General features: G+C 44.6%; 1 protein-coding gene across 4 annotated transcripts in view; it reads right to left on the reverse strand.

Moving 5' to 3' along the window:
* Positions 1 to 15,622, reverse strand: part of usp28 (ubiquitin specific peptidase 28) — an 85,481-nt gene that overhangs the window by 13,740 nt on the left and 56,119 nt on the right. For 2 of the 4 annotated variants that reach the window (XM_038778850.1, XM_038778849.1), the window contains 5 exons: positions 14,587 to 14,815; positions 13,153 to 13,353; positions 7,949 to 8,088; positions 3,867 to 4,034; positions 2,007 to 2,102 (listed from right to left, as the gene is read on the reverse strand). In XM_038778850.1, coding sequence (XP_038634778.1) covers positions 2,007 to 2,102; positions 3,867 to 4,034; positions 7,949 to 8,088; positions 13,153 to 13,353; positions 14,587 to 14,815 — 834 coding nt within the window. The remainder of the gene's footprint in view (positions 1 to 2,006; positions 2,103 to 3,866; positions 4,035 to 7,948; positions 8,089 to 13,152; positions 13,354 to 14,586; positions 14,816 to 15,622) is intronic. The other 2 variants (XM_038778851.1, XM_038778852.1) reach the window with 2 other exon arrangements.

The following is a 15,622-nucleotide window of genomic DNA, read 5'->3' on the forward strand; positions in this document are numbered from 1 at the left end:
AGAGGTGCAATAATAGATTTACAGTGCCAGTTAATAGTCGCACAAGGTCAAAAACAATGGTGCAATTTCCCATCAAATAACTTGTTAAATTCAGTAGCTACAGCTTGGGAATGAGCCATACTGGCCTGGGAGGTACAACTAAAAGGAAATAAAAAATGTTGGAAAAATGAAATAAAAAAATAAAATTCTGGGTTACCTCCTAAATGTGTTTTCCCATTCCGTTAATCTACTGTGCATTTTCAACAATTTCTACTCTTGTTCCATGGGTTTGAGCTAAAACCCTGCTGCCTGTATCCTAACTCTCACCAAATCCCATTCATGCATCACTTCCTGTGCTCACTGACCTGCACTGACTCTGATCCAGCAAAGCTTCAATTTTAGAATTCTCGGCTCATTTTCATATGGTCCCACCCCCTTCAGCCTTCAGAGATAGCCTCCAATTCGAAGCTTTGGAGCACCCCAAATAATATTTTTTTAATATATAAATTTAGAGTACCCAATTTTTTTTTTTCCAATTAAGGGGCAATTTAGCATGACCAATCCACCTAACCTGCACATCTTTTTGGGTTGTGGGGGTGAGACCCACGCAGACACGGAGAGAATGTGCAAACTCCACACAGACAGTGACCCAGGGCCGGGATTCGAACCCGGTTCCTCAGCGCGCAGTCCCAGTGCTAACCACTGTGCCACCGCGCTGCCCAGCACCCCAAATATTAATTGCCCCACCAATGCAGACTGGGTCCCAAGGTCTGGAATTCCCCCTTTAAGCCTCTCCGTCTCTCTCTACTTTTAAGATGCTCCTTAAAATCTATTGCTTTTTCACGGTGCCGAGGACCCGGGTTCGATCCCGGCCCACTGTCCGTGTGGAGTTTGCACATTCTCCCCGTGTGTGCGTGGGTCTCACTCCCACAACCCAAAGATGTGCAGGGTAGGTGGATTGGCCACGCTAAATTGGCCCCGAATTGGAAAAAAAAAAGAGAATTGGGTACTCTAAATTTTTAAAAAAATCTATTGCTTTGGCCAATATGATTTTGGTCACCTGTCCTAATAGTTCCTTATGTGGCTCAGTGTCGAATTTTGTCGAATATCGCACTGACAAAGCACATTGTAACTAGAAATGCAAGTTGGGGCAGCACGGTGGCGCAGTGGGTTGGCCCTGCTGCCTCGGGGCGCCGAGGTCACAGGTTCGGTCCCGGCTCCGGGTCACTGTCCGTGTGGAGTTTGCACGTTCTCCCGGTGCTTGCGTGGGTTTCGCTCCCACGGCCCAGGGATGTGCAGGCTGGGTGGATTGGCCATGCTGAATTGCCCCTTAGTTGGAAATAATTAATTGGGTACTCTTGATTTAAAGAAAAAAAGAAATGCAAGTTGGAGTTGCAGGTATCAGTTTTAATTCCAGGTTTATGGGTTATGTGGAGTTAGCCAGTTGCCACAGCAGCATCACTTTCAACATCATTGGGAGTTGGGATCTGACAAAGAATCATCCAGATGCAAAATGTTAGCTCCCTTTTCTCTCCACAGATGATGTCAGATCTGCTAAGATTGTCCAGTTTTTTCTGTTTTGTGTTTCAGATTCCACCTTCCGCAGTAATTTGCTTTGAGGTTTTCTGCCCCTGGTTGCTATCCAGTGGTCTGCTTGGGTCAGTAATTGCAAGTGTGGATGCCAGACAAGTGACTTTAAAAAGGGAATTGGATGAATGATTGAAGGGCGATACATTTGCCGGGTCATGGGGGAACAGCTGAGACATTGCGACTAATTGGACAATTCTTTCAAAGAGCTAGCACGGACACAATAGGATGAACGGCCTCCACCTGTGCTGTAAGGTTGTGTCAGAAACTGCCTCAGCATGAGGAGCTTAGAAATAGAGGAGAGGGAGTTGGAAGTTATCAGAAGACATTAAATCCATAAAATATTTACAATACCAAGGCAGAAAATCAGCATAAAAAACATCTGCAAAGTTGCATTCACAGCAAAGCACAAGACTCGCAGAGCACTTAATATTATGTACCTTTCTGAACCCTGCCTCGGCCCCATCCCGATCATAGGCTTCTCTGGACTTGGCAATAGCCAGGATGATGCCTTGCATAGCCGGGCTTAACATTTCCTGCCACAAGAGGGCAGAAAGAGGAAAGACAGCAGGAATAGACAAAGAGAGACAGGTCATCAAACCACAGAGAAATATAGGACCCAAGTCTTAACGTACACCACAAAATCATTCATTAACAACATCTACACATGGATGGCAATGAGGGAGATATTGGGCTATTGAGATATTGAGTACCTTGTCCAGAAGGACATAAATTGAGAAGCAGCTCAGTGTTTATAAGCAGGGGAGGTATTTACTCGGAAAGTAAGGATAGGAGAAAGGAAGAATAACTGAAGTTACATAGAACATACGGGGCAGAAGGAGGCCATTCGGCTCATCGAGTCTGCACCAACTCACTTAAGCCCTCACTTCCACCCTATCCCCGTAACCCATTAACCCCTCCTAACCTTTTTTGGTCACTAAGGGCAATTTATCATGGCCAATCCACCTAATCTGCACATCTTTGGACTGTGGGATGAAACCGGAGCACCCGGAGGAAACCCACGCAGACACAGGGAGAACGTGCAGACTCCGCACAGACAGTGACCCAGCGGGGAATCGAACCTGGGACCCTGGAGCTGTGAAGCCATAATACTAATCACTTGTGCTACCGTGCTGCCCTTACAATTAAATACAAATAGAGGCTTCAGGGCTGCGGGCCTATCCCGACACCTACATTCTTAAAAGATGTGCGTCCGTCTATATCCATCTCTTCACGTTTCTGTACTGTTGACTTATTAACAATTTTTTTTCCTGTCGCAATCTAGACTAGGTCAGTAGTTACAGGAGCCCCACCCCCCGCTCCCACAGGGAATGCACCAACATTCTAAGGGAGTCCACAGGGAATCTGTACTACCAGAAACAGTAATGGATGAGAGTTCCAACGTGGCTTTTCAAAGGAGAGTGGACAATTATTTCAGAAAGAAAATAAGTGCAATATAACAGAGAAAGGGTGGTTGGGGGAGAGGGGGGGGGGGGGGGGGGTTAATGGATAGCTCTTTCAAACTCAAAGACCATACAACAACATTACCTGTGACTTAACATGCGCTGTGACAAGGTGGCAAAATATTAATTCGTTCCAGAGCCATTGTGTAAAAATATTGAGGAAAATTAGGCATTTAATTGATTCAATGCACATTACAGGGTACAAATTGGTTTCGGAAGGGGAAATTGGACAGGTTGAAAACCCAAACTAGTCTTATCCCTTTACAGAAGTCAAGTTATGGAGCGGCAATGATAAAGTTGCAGGAAAAAGTCCCAAGCCCAGTGGTGCACAACATGTGGAGAGGGTTAAGCAGTGGGACAGACTGTGAACATGCTGTACCTCGCACTGGAGTAAAACATGGCATTATTAAAAATAAAAAAGATGGTATCTCGCAAAATAAACTTTTTTTGCATTTACAATTACCTTAAAAAGCATTTTTCTAACTTTTAAGTATATTTCTGGCAAATTTAGGGCTTCACATTTGCATCACCTACTATAGTAACTGTATGAAAGAGTTCTACTTCACAATGACACTATCGTTACAGTGTGACTACAGCCAAGACCCCAAACCAATACTGAAGTGAATACATCCTGCAGGATGGAATCTCATGCTGGGCTCACACTGGTCTACACCACTGCACAGGGTCAGCACTGGTGCTAAAATTAAGGAGCGATCTTTCCTCTTTGAATTTTAATCTGAGTCACTTCAAAAGATAATTGAGGGACCACAGATACCCCTTCAGCAAAGAATGGTTAATGATCTCAGCTGGTTATAAGGTCTTCCATTGACTTGGTACCTCCTCATTGTAACCATCAGCATCGTGTCGAACCGTAACCGTCCCAACATTAGGTATCTCCACCTCAGAGATTTGGGTAGCAGTGCTTTCAGGCTGTTGTACTTGCTCTCTGGCTGGCTCTGGCTCAGGCTCCACTGCAGCTTCCCTGGTCTCCTGCTCTGTATCTGACTAGCTCAGCCATCATTTAGGGTGATGGGGAAGAGCAGAAAGGAAAGTGAACAGGAGGGAGGGAGGGAGGGAAGAAGTAGAAAAGAAAAGATGATAGAAGCAGGTAAGAATGATAATCAAGTTAGGCATGACAGAGCGCAAATATTGGTGCTAAAATACCATCACACCCCTCGAGCAAAAGGGCATTATGTTTGGGTACAACTGTGGTGCAGTTACTACTGGACGAATAATCCCAAGCCCTGAATTAATGACCTGGAGACAGGAATTCAAATCCCACCGCGGCAGCGTGTGAATTTATACAAAGTAATGGTGACCATAAAGTTAATAAAAATCCAGCTGGTTCACTAATGTCCTTTCGGAAAGGAAATTGGCCATCCTTACACGATCTGGCCGACGTAGGACTCCAGAGTCACAGCAACAAGATTGGCTCTTAACTGCCCTCAAACAGCTGAGAAAGCCACTCAGTTGAGCCAAGAGCTACAAAAAGCTATAATCTACACGGACCTCAGCGGTTCAAGACGGTAGCTGACCAAACGTTTTCCGAGGGAATTAGGGAATAGTTGGTGAACTTGCCAGCAGCTTCCACATCCCCAAGAAAAAGGTTTGAAAGATACATGTGATTGTTAGATGGGGAATAGGGAAATTGTTGCTCCCACTGTATAGCTCACACATAAAGGATAGGCACCAGGACAGGGTCGTGAAGGGTTACGGTGCCATAGTACATATTCAGTAAGTGTAAGGTGATGCATTTAGGAAAGCCCAACAAGACAAAGGAATATACAATGAATGGAAGGACCCTCAGAGGTACAGAGGATCAGAGGGACCTTGGGGCACCTGTCACAATCAAGAGAGATTGTTTTCCTTGAAGCAGAGGAAGCTGAGGGAGGACCTGATTGAGGTGTATAGAATTGTGAGGGGCATAGGCAGAATGGATGGGAAAGAACTTTTCCCCTTTGAAGAGGGGGTCAATAACTAGGGGGCATAGGTTTAAGGTAATGGGCAAGATGAACAGGATGTCTAGAGGAGACGAGAGGAAAAACATTTTAACCTAGAGAGAAGTGGGAATCTGGAACTCACTGCCTGAAAGGGTGGTAGAGGCAGAAACCCTCACAACATTTAAGTAGTATTTAGATGAGCACTTGAACCACCAATGCATACAAAGCTATGGGCCAAGTGCTGCAAAATGGGATTAGAGTAGATGGGTGTTTGATGGCCGGCGCAGAAACGAAGGGCCGAAAGGCCTCTTTCCTTTCTGTAAACTCTGTGACTGTGAGGAAAGGAAGGAACTGTGTCTTTCAGTAGAGGAGTGGAATTTACAATATAAATGAATCTGCCAAACAATGTTTCTTGGAAATGAACTAGATGATCAGCTGGACTTCGCTCATCAACCATATCACTCCTTGGTGTAGTCAGACCTTACGTCAGCTCCTCCTCTCACTCATTAATCCCTGTTTAAATGGTTCTAAACACACAAATTAAACACATCTCCACTGATGATTCATGTGGACTGTGGAATCCTCTTCAACTGTGCAAGCTCATCGCCCCGTGGTCCTGACCGCTCCCATGTACATCCCACAAAACTGTGCCATCTCGATGTACCAACACGCTGCATTAGGACTTGCCTGGTGCTCATCCATCTCCTGGTCACATTCCTCAGAAATACCTCAAGGTACTTCGCATACAATTGCTTTTTATTTTTAATTGCAATGAATACCTCGAGGCAGGCAAATCTCACAGTCCACTTGCCCCGGACTCCAATGACCAGTTAATCAGTTTACAGCAGTGCTGGATAAGAGGGGAATCCTGCTCAGGACACTTGGAGAAGATCTTGCCCCAATCCCCTTGTGGTCATGTGAATTTGAAAATCAGCCTGGATTACCTGAAGGGGAATATCTCTGACAATGCAGCCGTCCTCATCTAGTGCAGTAGCGACCAAATTACTTCAAAATGCAGCCACATTGTTCTTAGTTTCAGAGCACAAATTGATATCAAAACATGTGCTGCAGCCACATTCCACAAAGCACAATAACCACGCAAACAGCAAGCTAATCGGTTTCTTGTTTCGGGAGGACTGATAGTCAGGATACTGGGAGAAATTCTTTCCGAGAATGCAGTAGACCCTTTGCTGCCCGTCTATCTACTACAGGAACAGATAAACCGCTCTTTAGATTAATTAATTGACCAAAGGATTGGTGGATCCGTCTATTGTGGGGCTCATGGACATTCTTTTCATTAAAATGTTTTTGTAAAAATCAACAAATTATCAAAATCTGATATTGCTTCCAAAAGGAAGTTAATATTTCGCGCCCCCCACCCCCGCCCAAGCACAGAAAATGGAGTGTCCACCCACACAGATCACTAGAAATCAAAAAGATTTGTACTAAAAGCAATCAAAAAGGGTAAAGAATACTTTTGCATTCATCTCAAGGGTCTGGAATACAAGGGAAAGCAGATATGGTTGGAGGGAACACAGTTTAGATTGTTTAGGATAATACCCGGATTCCAAGGTCTAAATTAAATGGAGAACTTGCACAAAACACGGTTACATTCGCTGAAGGAGCAATTTGATCAAAGTTTTGAGACATCAAAAGTAATAGAACATAGAACATAACAGTGCAGTACGGGCCCTTCGGCCCTCGATGTTGCGCCGACCTGTGAAACCATCTGAAGCCTATCTGACCTACACTATTCCATTTTCATCCATATGTCTATCCAGTGACCGCTTAAATGCCCTTAAAGTTGGCGAGTCTACTACTGTTGCAGGCAGGGCGTTCCACACCCCTACTACTCTCTGAGTAAAGAAACTGCCTCTGACATCTGTACTATATCTACCACCCCTCAATTTAAAGCTATGTCCCCTCGTGTTTGTCATCACCATCCAAGGAAAAAGACTCTCACTGTCCACCCTATCTAACCCTCTGACTATCTTGTATGTCTCTATTAAGTCACCTCTCAGCCTTCTCCTCTCTAACGAAAACAACCTCAAGTCCCTGAGCCTTTCCTCGTAAGACCTTCCCTCCATACCAGGCAACATCCTAGTAAATCTCCTCTGAACCCTTTCCAAAGCTTCCACATCCTTCCTGTAATGTGGTGACCAGAACTGCACGCAGTACTCCAGGTGCGGCCGCACCAGAGTTTTGCACAGCTGCAGCATGACCTCGTGGTTCCGAAACTCAATCCCCCTACTGATAAAGCTAGCACACCATATGCCTTCTTAACAGCCCTATTAACCTGGGTGGCAACTTTCAGGGATTTATGTACCTGGATGCCGAGATCTCTCTGTTCATCTACACTACCAAGAATCTTGCCATTAGCCCAGTACTCTGCATTCCTGTTACTCCTTCCAAAGTGAACCACCTCACACTTTTCCGCATTAAACTCCATCTGCCACCTCTCAGCCCAGCTCTGCAGCTTATCTATGTCCCTTTGTATCCTATAACATCCTTCAGCACTATCCACAACTCCACCAACCTTTGTGTCATCTGCAAATTTACTAACCCATGGAGAGGGTAGATGGAAATAAACCACTGTTTGGGAATTCTATGATTAGATTGGAACCAAACATTTCCAGAGTGAAATTAGAAAAATATTCCATATACAAAGGCTGGTAGAAGTCTGGAACTCTCTTTTGCAAATGGCAACTGGTGCCAGGTCAAATGTTAAGTTTAAACCGGAGATTGATACATTTTTGTTAACCCAAGGTATGAAGGGTATAGGGAACAAAGGCAGGAATATGGAAGTGTTAGATTAACCGTGATTGCATTGACTGGTGAGATAGGTCCCGGGCTAAGTGGCACTGTACTGTTGCTATGTTCATACCTAACCTGCTTAAAACTGCAATGTCATTTTTCTATTATAACCTCTACAGTAGGGAAGGTGCCAGTGAAATGATTGGGTACACCTCAGACTCTCACCTCCTTCAAAGCAGCCTCTGCCCCAGCGCTCTGGTAAGAGGTTGCTGCTTTCTCAATAGCCTGGGCAGTCTGCTCCTTCACCATGGCAGCGTGCTTGGCAGAAACAGAGCATGTATTCTGCTGGCAGGTTACAACCTCTTCTGTGGGGTACAGAACAAAATAACAATTGGGAGAGAGAATCACCAAACTTTAGACACAGTAATGCAGCAATAATTGATCTATCAAAGGAGAGTTAAGAATGTTGGTCAAAAATTTTAACTCATAGCCTTAAGATTACATATATATATATATATATATATATATATATAAAACAAAACAAAACATGATGTATTAGAATTGTGGACTGCATTAATCAGTATCTAGGAATAATGTAATCTGATGCCTACAGACATAAAATTATTAACCTATCCTTCCTCTCCAGAATATTGACATCCATTCCAAGGCTAACATAATTAGAAACTTGTAAGATGCGGAGAGAAGCTCGGCATTTTGCATTTCAACAAAATATAGACTTGATCTGTGTTCATGGTCAGTTACGTCCCAGAGTCCAACAACCCTAGAGAGCTCTGCACTGGATTTCTGCACTCCTTCAGTTCTGGCCCCTTGTGCATCGCTTACCATTGTCGGTCATGCCTTCAACAGCCTAGGGCCTGTGACATTGTCATAAATGTAAGAAATGCAAGGGTTAATGAAATGTCTAGATCAGCTACTAGAGGGAGCTAGAGTTACAAGTATACAAGACATTGATGTGAAGCCTTGGGGGAGAGATGTGAAGGAGATAGCTCAAGTGCAGACTGAAGGAAAGATAGTGTGAGTGAAAGCAGATCATAGTTTATATCTTTATTAACCTATTAGAGAGATTAGCAATAGATGAATATAGATTATATGTTAATTATCAACTGTGTATTATATAGGAGTAAGTGTCGAATCCCATTAAGTAGTGTCAATAAATATATACTTTGTTCAAGTTAAAGCTATTTTGTGGTCTTTGTGAACAGTACGTTAACCATCCTGAATTTAGCAACACAAAGTACACCACAGGGCCCAGCGCTGGAATTCCTTCCCTAAACTCTCCAACGCTCTCTACCTCTCCTCCTTTAAGGCACCCCTTAAAAAATATCCCACTGACCAAACATTTGGTCACCATTTCCAAAATTTTCATGAATCAAGGATTCGAGCACTAAGGCAATATGGGTGGAGCTAAGAAATAGGAAGGGTTCAGTAACATTGTTGGGACTTTACTACAGGCCTCCCAAAAGTGAGCATGAAGTAGAGGTACAAATATGCAGACAGATTATAGAAAAATATAGGAGCAATAGGGTGGTTGTGATGGGAGATTTTAACTTCCCCAACATTGAATGGGATTCGTGTAGTGTTGGAGGCGTAGATGGAGCAGAGTTTGTAAGGAGCATCCAGGAGAGGTTTTTAGAGCAGTATGTAAATAGTCCAACTCGGGAAGGGGCCATACTGGACCTGGTATTGGGGAATGATCCCGGCCAGGTGGTTGATGTTTCAGTCGGTAATTACTTTGGGATTAGTGATCACAATTCCGTAAGTTTTAGAATACTCATGGACAAGGACAAGAGTGGTCCGAAAGGAAGAGTGCTAAATTGGGGAAAGGCAGAGTATAACAAAATTCGGCAGGAGCTAGGGAATGTGGATTGGGAGCAGCTGTTTAAGGGTAAATCCACATTTGAAATGTGTGAGACTTTTAAGGAAAGGTTGATTAGAGTGCAGGACAGACATGTTCCTGTGAAAATGAGAGATAGAAATGGCAAGATTAGGGAACCATGGATGACGGGTGAAATTGTGAGACTCGCTAAGATGAAAAAGGAAGCATACATAGGATCGAGGCAACTCAAAACTGATGAAGCTTTGGAGGAATATCGGGAAAGTAGGACAAATCTCAAACGCGCAATAAAAAGGGCTAAAAGGGGTCATGAAATATCTTTGGCTAACAGGGTTAAGGAAAATTCCAAAGACTTTTATTCGTATGTAAGGAGCAAGAGGGTAACGAGGGAAAGGATTGGCCCACCCAAAGACAAGAGAGGGAATTTATGCGTGGACTCAGAGGAAATGGGTGAGATTCTTAATGAGTACTTTGCATCGGTATTCACAAAGGAGAGGGACAAGATAGATGTTGATGCTAGGGATGGATGTTTAAATACTCTAGGTCAAGTTGTCATACAGAAAGGGGAAGTTTTGGGTATTCTAAAAGACATTAAGGTGGACAAGTCCCCAGGACCGGATGGGATCTATCCCAGGTTACTGAGGGAAGCGAGGGTCGAAATAGCTGGGGCCTTAACAGATATCTTTGCAGCACCTTTGAGCATGGGTGAGGTCCCGGAGGACTGGAGAATTGCTAATGTTGTCCCTTTGTTTAAGAAAGGTAGCAGGGAAAATCCAGGGAATTACAGGCCTGTGAGCTTGACGTCAGTGGTAGGCAAACTGTTGAAGAAGATACTGAGGGATAGGATCTATTCACATCTGGAAGAAAATAGACTTATCGGTGATAGGCAGCATGGTTTTGTGCAGGGAAGGTCATGTCTTACAAACGTAATAGAATTCTTTGAGGAAGTGACAAAGTTCATTGATGAGGGAAGGTCTGTAGATGTCATATACATGGACTTTAGTAAGGCGTTTGATAAGGTTTCTCATGGCAGGTTGATGGCAAAAGTGAAGTCGTATGGGGTTCAGGGTGTACTAGCTAGATGGATAAAGAACTGGCTGGGCAACAGGAGACAGAGTAGTGGTGGAAGGGAATGTCTCAAAATGGAGAAGGGTGACTAGTGGTGTTCCACAGGGATCCGTGCTCGGACCACTGTTGTTTGTGATCTACATAAATGACCTGATTAGCAAGTTTGCAGATGATACTAAGATTGGTGGATTTGCAGATAGCGAGGAGGACTGTCAGAGAATACAACAAAATATAGATAGATTGGAGAGTTGGGCAGAGAAATGGCAGATGGAGTTCAATCCAGGCAAATGCAAGGTGATGCATTTTGGAAGATCAAATTCAAGAGCGGACTATATGGTCAATGGAAGAGTCCGGGGGAAAATTGATGTACAGAGTGATCTGGGAGTTCAGGTCCATTGTACCCTGAAGGTGGCAACGCAGGTTGATAGAGTGGTCAAGAAGGCATACAGCATGCTTGCCTTCATCGGACGGGGTATTGATTACAAGAGTAGGAAGGTCATGTTACAGTTTTATAGGACTTTGGTTAGGCCACATTTGGAATACTGCGTGCAGTTCTGGTCGCCACATTACCAGAAGGATGTGGATGCTTTGGAGAGGGTGCAGAGGAGGTTCACCAGGATGTTGTCTGGTATGGAGGGTGCTAGCTATGAAGAAAGGTTGAGTAGATTAGGATTGTTTTAGTTGGAAAGACGGAGGTTGAGGGGGGACCTGATTGAGATACACAAAATTATGAGAGGTATGGACAGGGTGGATAGCAACAAGCTTTTTCCAAAGAGTGGGGGTGTCAGTTACAAGGGGTCACGATTTCAAGGTGAGAGGGGGAAAGTTTAAGGGAGATGTGCGTGGAAAGTTTTTTACGCAGAGGGTGGTGGGTGCCTGGAAAACTTTACCAGCGGAGGTGGTAGAGGCGGGCACGATAGCATCATTTAAGAGGCATCTAGACAGGTATATGAACGGGCGGCAACAGAGGGAAGTAGACCTTGGAAAATAAGAGACAGGTTTAGATAAAGGATCTGGATCGGCGCAGGCTGGGAGGGCCGAAGGCCCTGTTCCTGTGCTGTAATTTTTCTTTGTCTTTGTTCTATGTAGTGTCAAATTTTGGCCCAACAACAAACTCACCCACCAAAGTTTTTTTAAATGAGCCGCAGCAAGTAGAACCTGTGACTAAAACCACCGCTATCTCTTTTGATAAAATCACAATGATTTCTCCACTCCCTGTTCTGTCAGGGCGGGTCAGTAAGTGCAACCACCTCAGCGCCCTGCTAGTGCTCAAAGCTCAGCTTCCTCCTCGATGTGCTCTCCATCACTTCCAACCCTGGAATATCTGTCCCACCTCATGTCCGCCCTTTACCACAGAATCTCCAGTCCATTCTTTAATTCCCCTCAAGACCTAACTCGCCCTGTTAGCTACTCTGTCAGCTCCACAAGCTTGAAACCAACCAAAATGCTGCATTCTCATCAACACTCTGGCCTGCACACCCTCTAACTGTTTCTATCAAAATTTTTCTCCTGGTTTTCACAATCCCTTCATGACCCTTACCACCCCATGGTGATGTCCTGTCTTCAACCTCTGATGTCCACTCCGCTCTTCCAAAGCCTCCAATTTCCCACCTACCCATTAGTGACCCCTCATTCAACTATTGTATCCCTTCTGGAATTCTCGTTCCAGTTCCTCTGCCTGGCCACCATGCTGTCCATTTACAAAAATACATCTTCAGTTTCCCTCTTTGCCCCTAATTGGGATGCACGCTCTCCTTTTCTTCCTCACTGTGAATTACTCAGGCATCTTCCTGCACGAGGAACCTCAATGCAAGATACTACTTTAAGCTCCAATAAGCCATTGCATGTGTTTCCTTAATTGAGACATACAAACTCATTCTTTGCCTGTGCTTCAAAATTATGGATCTCCTTCGTCCTGTTAGCTCTCAGAGCTTAATGAAGCCGAATCATTATTCCTTTATCTTGGCTTCTCTCCTACTCTTTGATACATGGGTAATCGTTCTTCTCCCAGCTCTTTGAAATAACTATCTAATTAACCCCATTTCCCTGCACTTTTCCCACAACCCTAAAAATGTTCCTCCAAGTATTGATTCAAGTCCCTTTTGATAGTTACAATTAAATTGCCTTTTCAGGTCGTGCTTTCCGGATCAAAAAGCTTCCCATAAAAATTCTCATTTTCCCCCTAGTTCTTCAGCCAAGTACCTTAAAAGTGCATTTTCTCGTTACTGACCATCCTGCCAGTGGGAAGTTCTCACTATATGCTCCTCGCAACACTATATCATTTGGAGCAACTCAATTAAATGTCGCCTTAGCCTTCTCTGCTCGAAAGAGAACAATCCAGCTTCACTAATCGATACATAAATGGAAACAAACATCCCTAAGACTGTTCTTGTAAATCTCCTCTGCATTCTCTCCAAGGCCTCGACATCTGTCCTGTGGTCTAGTGCCCAAAACTGGACACTGTTCACATTGTTTTGTCTCGATGTCCCACTAAGACGACAAGTACCTTCCTTAAGAGTGACCACAGGCTCCTGAACCTCTGCCGCGGGGATAAGCTCCTTTTGCGGAATCTTTCGGACCTGCTCCTCATTCCACTCGTCAAGTTCTTGCATAAAGTGCTGGTTGTCTTCACGAACGTACTGCCTGAGTTCGGGTGGAAGGGCATGGATGGCTTTCAAAATCTGCCCAGTTTCCACATCGGTATCCTCTGCAATTTGGATAAAACTAATTATTTTTCAGTACGTCGAGTAAAAAAAAAATACAAAAATAGGCTAAGGACTTTTCAACTGGATTGCATTCTTGGTCAAACCAGGAGTTGGCCATTTCAGACTGAAGTGAGGAGAAGTTTTTTCACTCAGAGTGAATCCTTGGAATTCCACATCTCATTAGCCTGTCAATGCTCAATCATTGGGTGTACTAAAGACTGAGGTTGATAGATAGTTTGTCACTATAGACATCAATGTATACGGGGGGGGGGGGGGGGCAAGAAGGGAAAGTGGAGTTGACCTAGAAGATCAGTTATGATCTTATTGAACGGTGCAGTAGGCCCGAGGTCTGACTGGTGCCCACTCCTATTTCTGACGCTCTTGTAAACAGGAATGTATGCACTTCTTACCTTTCACAGGGATATTCTGTCTAAGGATGGCCGTCTCTGCAACTATTTTGCAAATTTTAAACTAATATCAAACCATCAGTACAGTAAGCGGTACACTTTGTGCCCAAAAACGGGTACCAACCATGCCATACATGGCTAGGCCAACATGGCTGTGATTTTGATGGTTTTTGACAGAGGGAGAAAGGTTGGGCAGGGGACTGGAAAACCAAACTGATGTACTCCATATTGTGCAATGGATTGCTAAATCACTAGGCATACTGTGACTAGTCTCAAACAGAAGAGCCCTGACTTGAAATGCTAACCCAGGGTGGTTAAGGTCTCCAGTGGAAGTTGATCTAAAAGGACTTCCAGGGAATGAGATTCTGTCACCACCACCACTTGCTTCTGTGTGTCACCTTTAGTGTAGCAAACATCCCAAGGTGCTTCACACAAACATTATTAGCTAAAATTTGACATTGAGCCACATAAGGAGGAAAAAGGACAGATGATTAAAAGTTTGGTCAAAGACATTGGCTTGAGGAACTTCCAAAAGGAGAGGGAGAACAAGAAGGAGAGAGGGGTTTAGGGTGGGAATTCCATAGTTTAGAGTCTTGGCAGCTGAAGGCATGGCTATCAATAATAGGGAAATTAAATCAATGATGCTCAAGAGGCCAGAATCAAAGGAATGCCAATATTTCGGATTGTTGAAGGGGTGAAGGAGGTCACAGAGATAAGGAGACATGAGGATTTAAAAAAAAACAAGGATGTGAATTTTAAAATGGACTGTTCACCTGGATAAGCAAGATTAGAAAATGAACATAGATAGTGGAAAGGTCCATCTTTTACCTGCAATGAGTTGTGGTAAATTATCATTGATGTACATCAGACAATAAGCACTGGCATTCCGCGACCCTCCGTATGAATCTCGCTGCAGCTCTTCCCACGACGATTCTGCTACTGAGACATCGTTGTACTTGAGCCACATGCTCTGGCTGTGGTCATAGATGTAGGCCCAATAATGGCCAGCCGAAGCCTGGCCTTCGTGTACCAGCACTGCGTGAAGTCGATAAGGAACCTAATTGACAGACAAGGAGACGTCAGTTCATTCAAAAGCAAAAATCCCATCTGCGCAGAAATAACTAACACGGTGGAAATCAGACCCTGATGTACCACGCTTGCTTGGCCATCTCCATAGTTACCAACAGTGTATTACAGTTGACCCCAAAACCCGTATCCCAATCTAGTGGTGTAACTAGCACTGGAGTAAAAATCATCAGTGCTACTGGAATGTTGCCAGGACCCATGGCTTTGGCTGTGTCCAGTGTACTCAACCACTTCTCAGTATTACGTGGAGTGAATCAAACTGAACAAAGACTGACACCTTTGATGGTGGCGTCATGAGGAAGAAGTCAAAGGGCATCATGCTGATTGGCACTTCTGGCTGAAGAGGATGGGGCTTCCTCTTCCCATGCGTTGCTTAACCATCCGCCACTGCTGTTTGCGACTGGGCCTGACAGCACTCCCCAGCTGTCACAGCTCTTAGCTGACCCAGCGAGGGTGAGGAGATTTGAGAATCCAGGAACTGCCAAGTCTGGACGGTCATTTTAACATCATATTACAGTAGCCCACCGTTATACCGCGCTCCGCAATACCGCGGTTCGCGATATACGGCGGGGGGGCTTATGGACCCCAACTGTCGGCTTCCCTCTCCGGATCAAAGTGAGCCGGCCGCTGAAATTGACACTGCCGGCTGATTGGAGGGAGAGAGCGGCCGGCAGTGTCAATTTCAGCGGCCGGCTCACTTTGATCCGGAGAGGGAAGCTGCTCTCTCACTGAAACAATCAGCCGGCCGCTGAAATTGACACTGCCGGCTGCTCTCTCC

The sequence above is a fragment of the Scyliorhinus canicula genome, chromosome 19 (assembly GCF_902713615.1).
Source record: "Scyliorhinus canicula chromosome 19, sScyCan1.1, whole genome shotgun sequence".
Taxonomy (NCBI): Eukaryota; Metazoa; Chordata; class Chondrichthyes; order Carcharhiniformes; family Scyliorhinidae; genus Scyliorhinus; species Scyliorhinus canicula.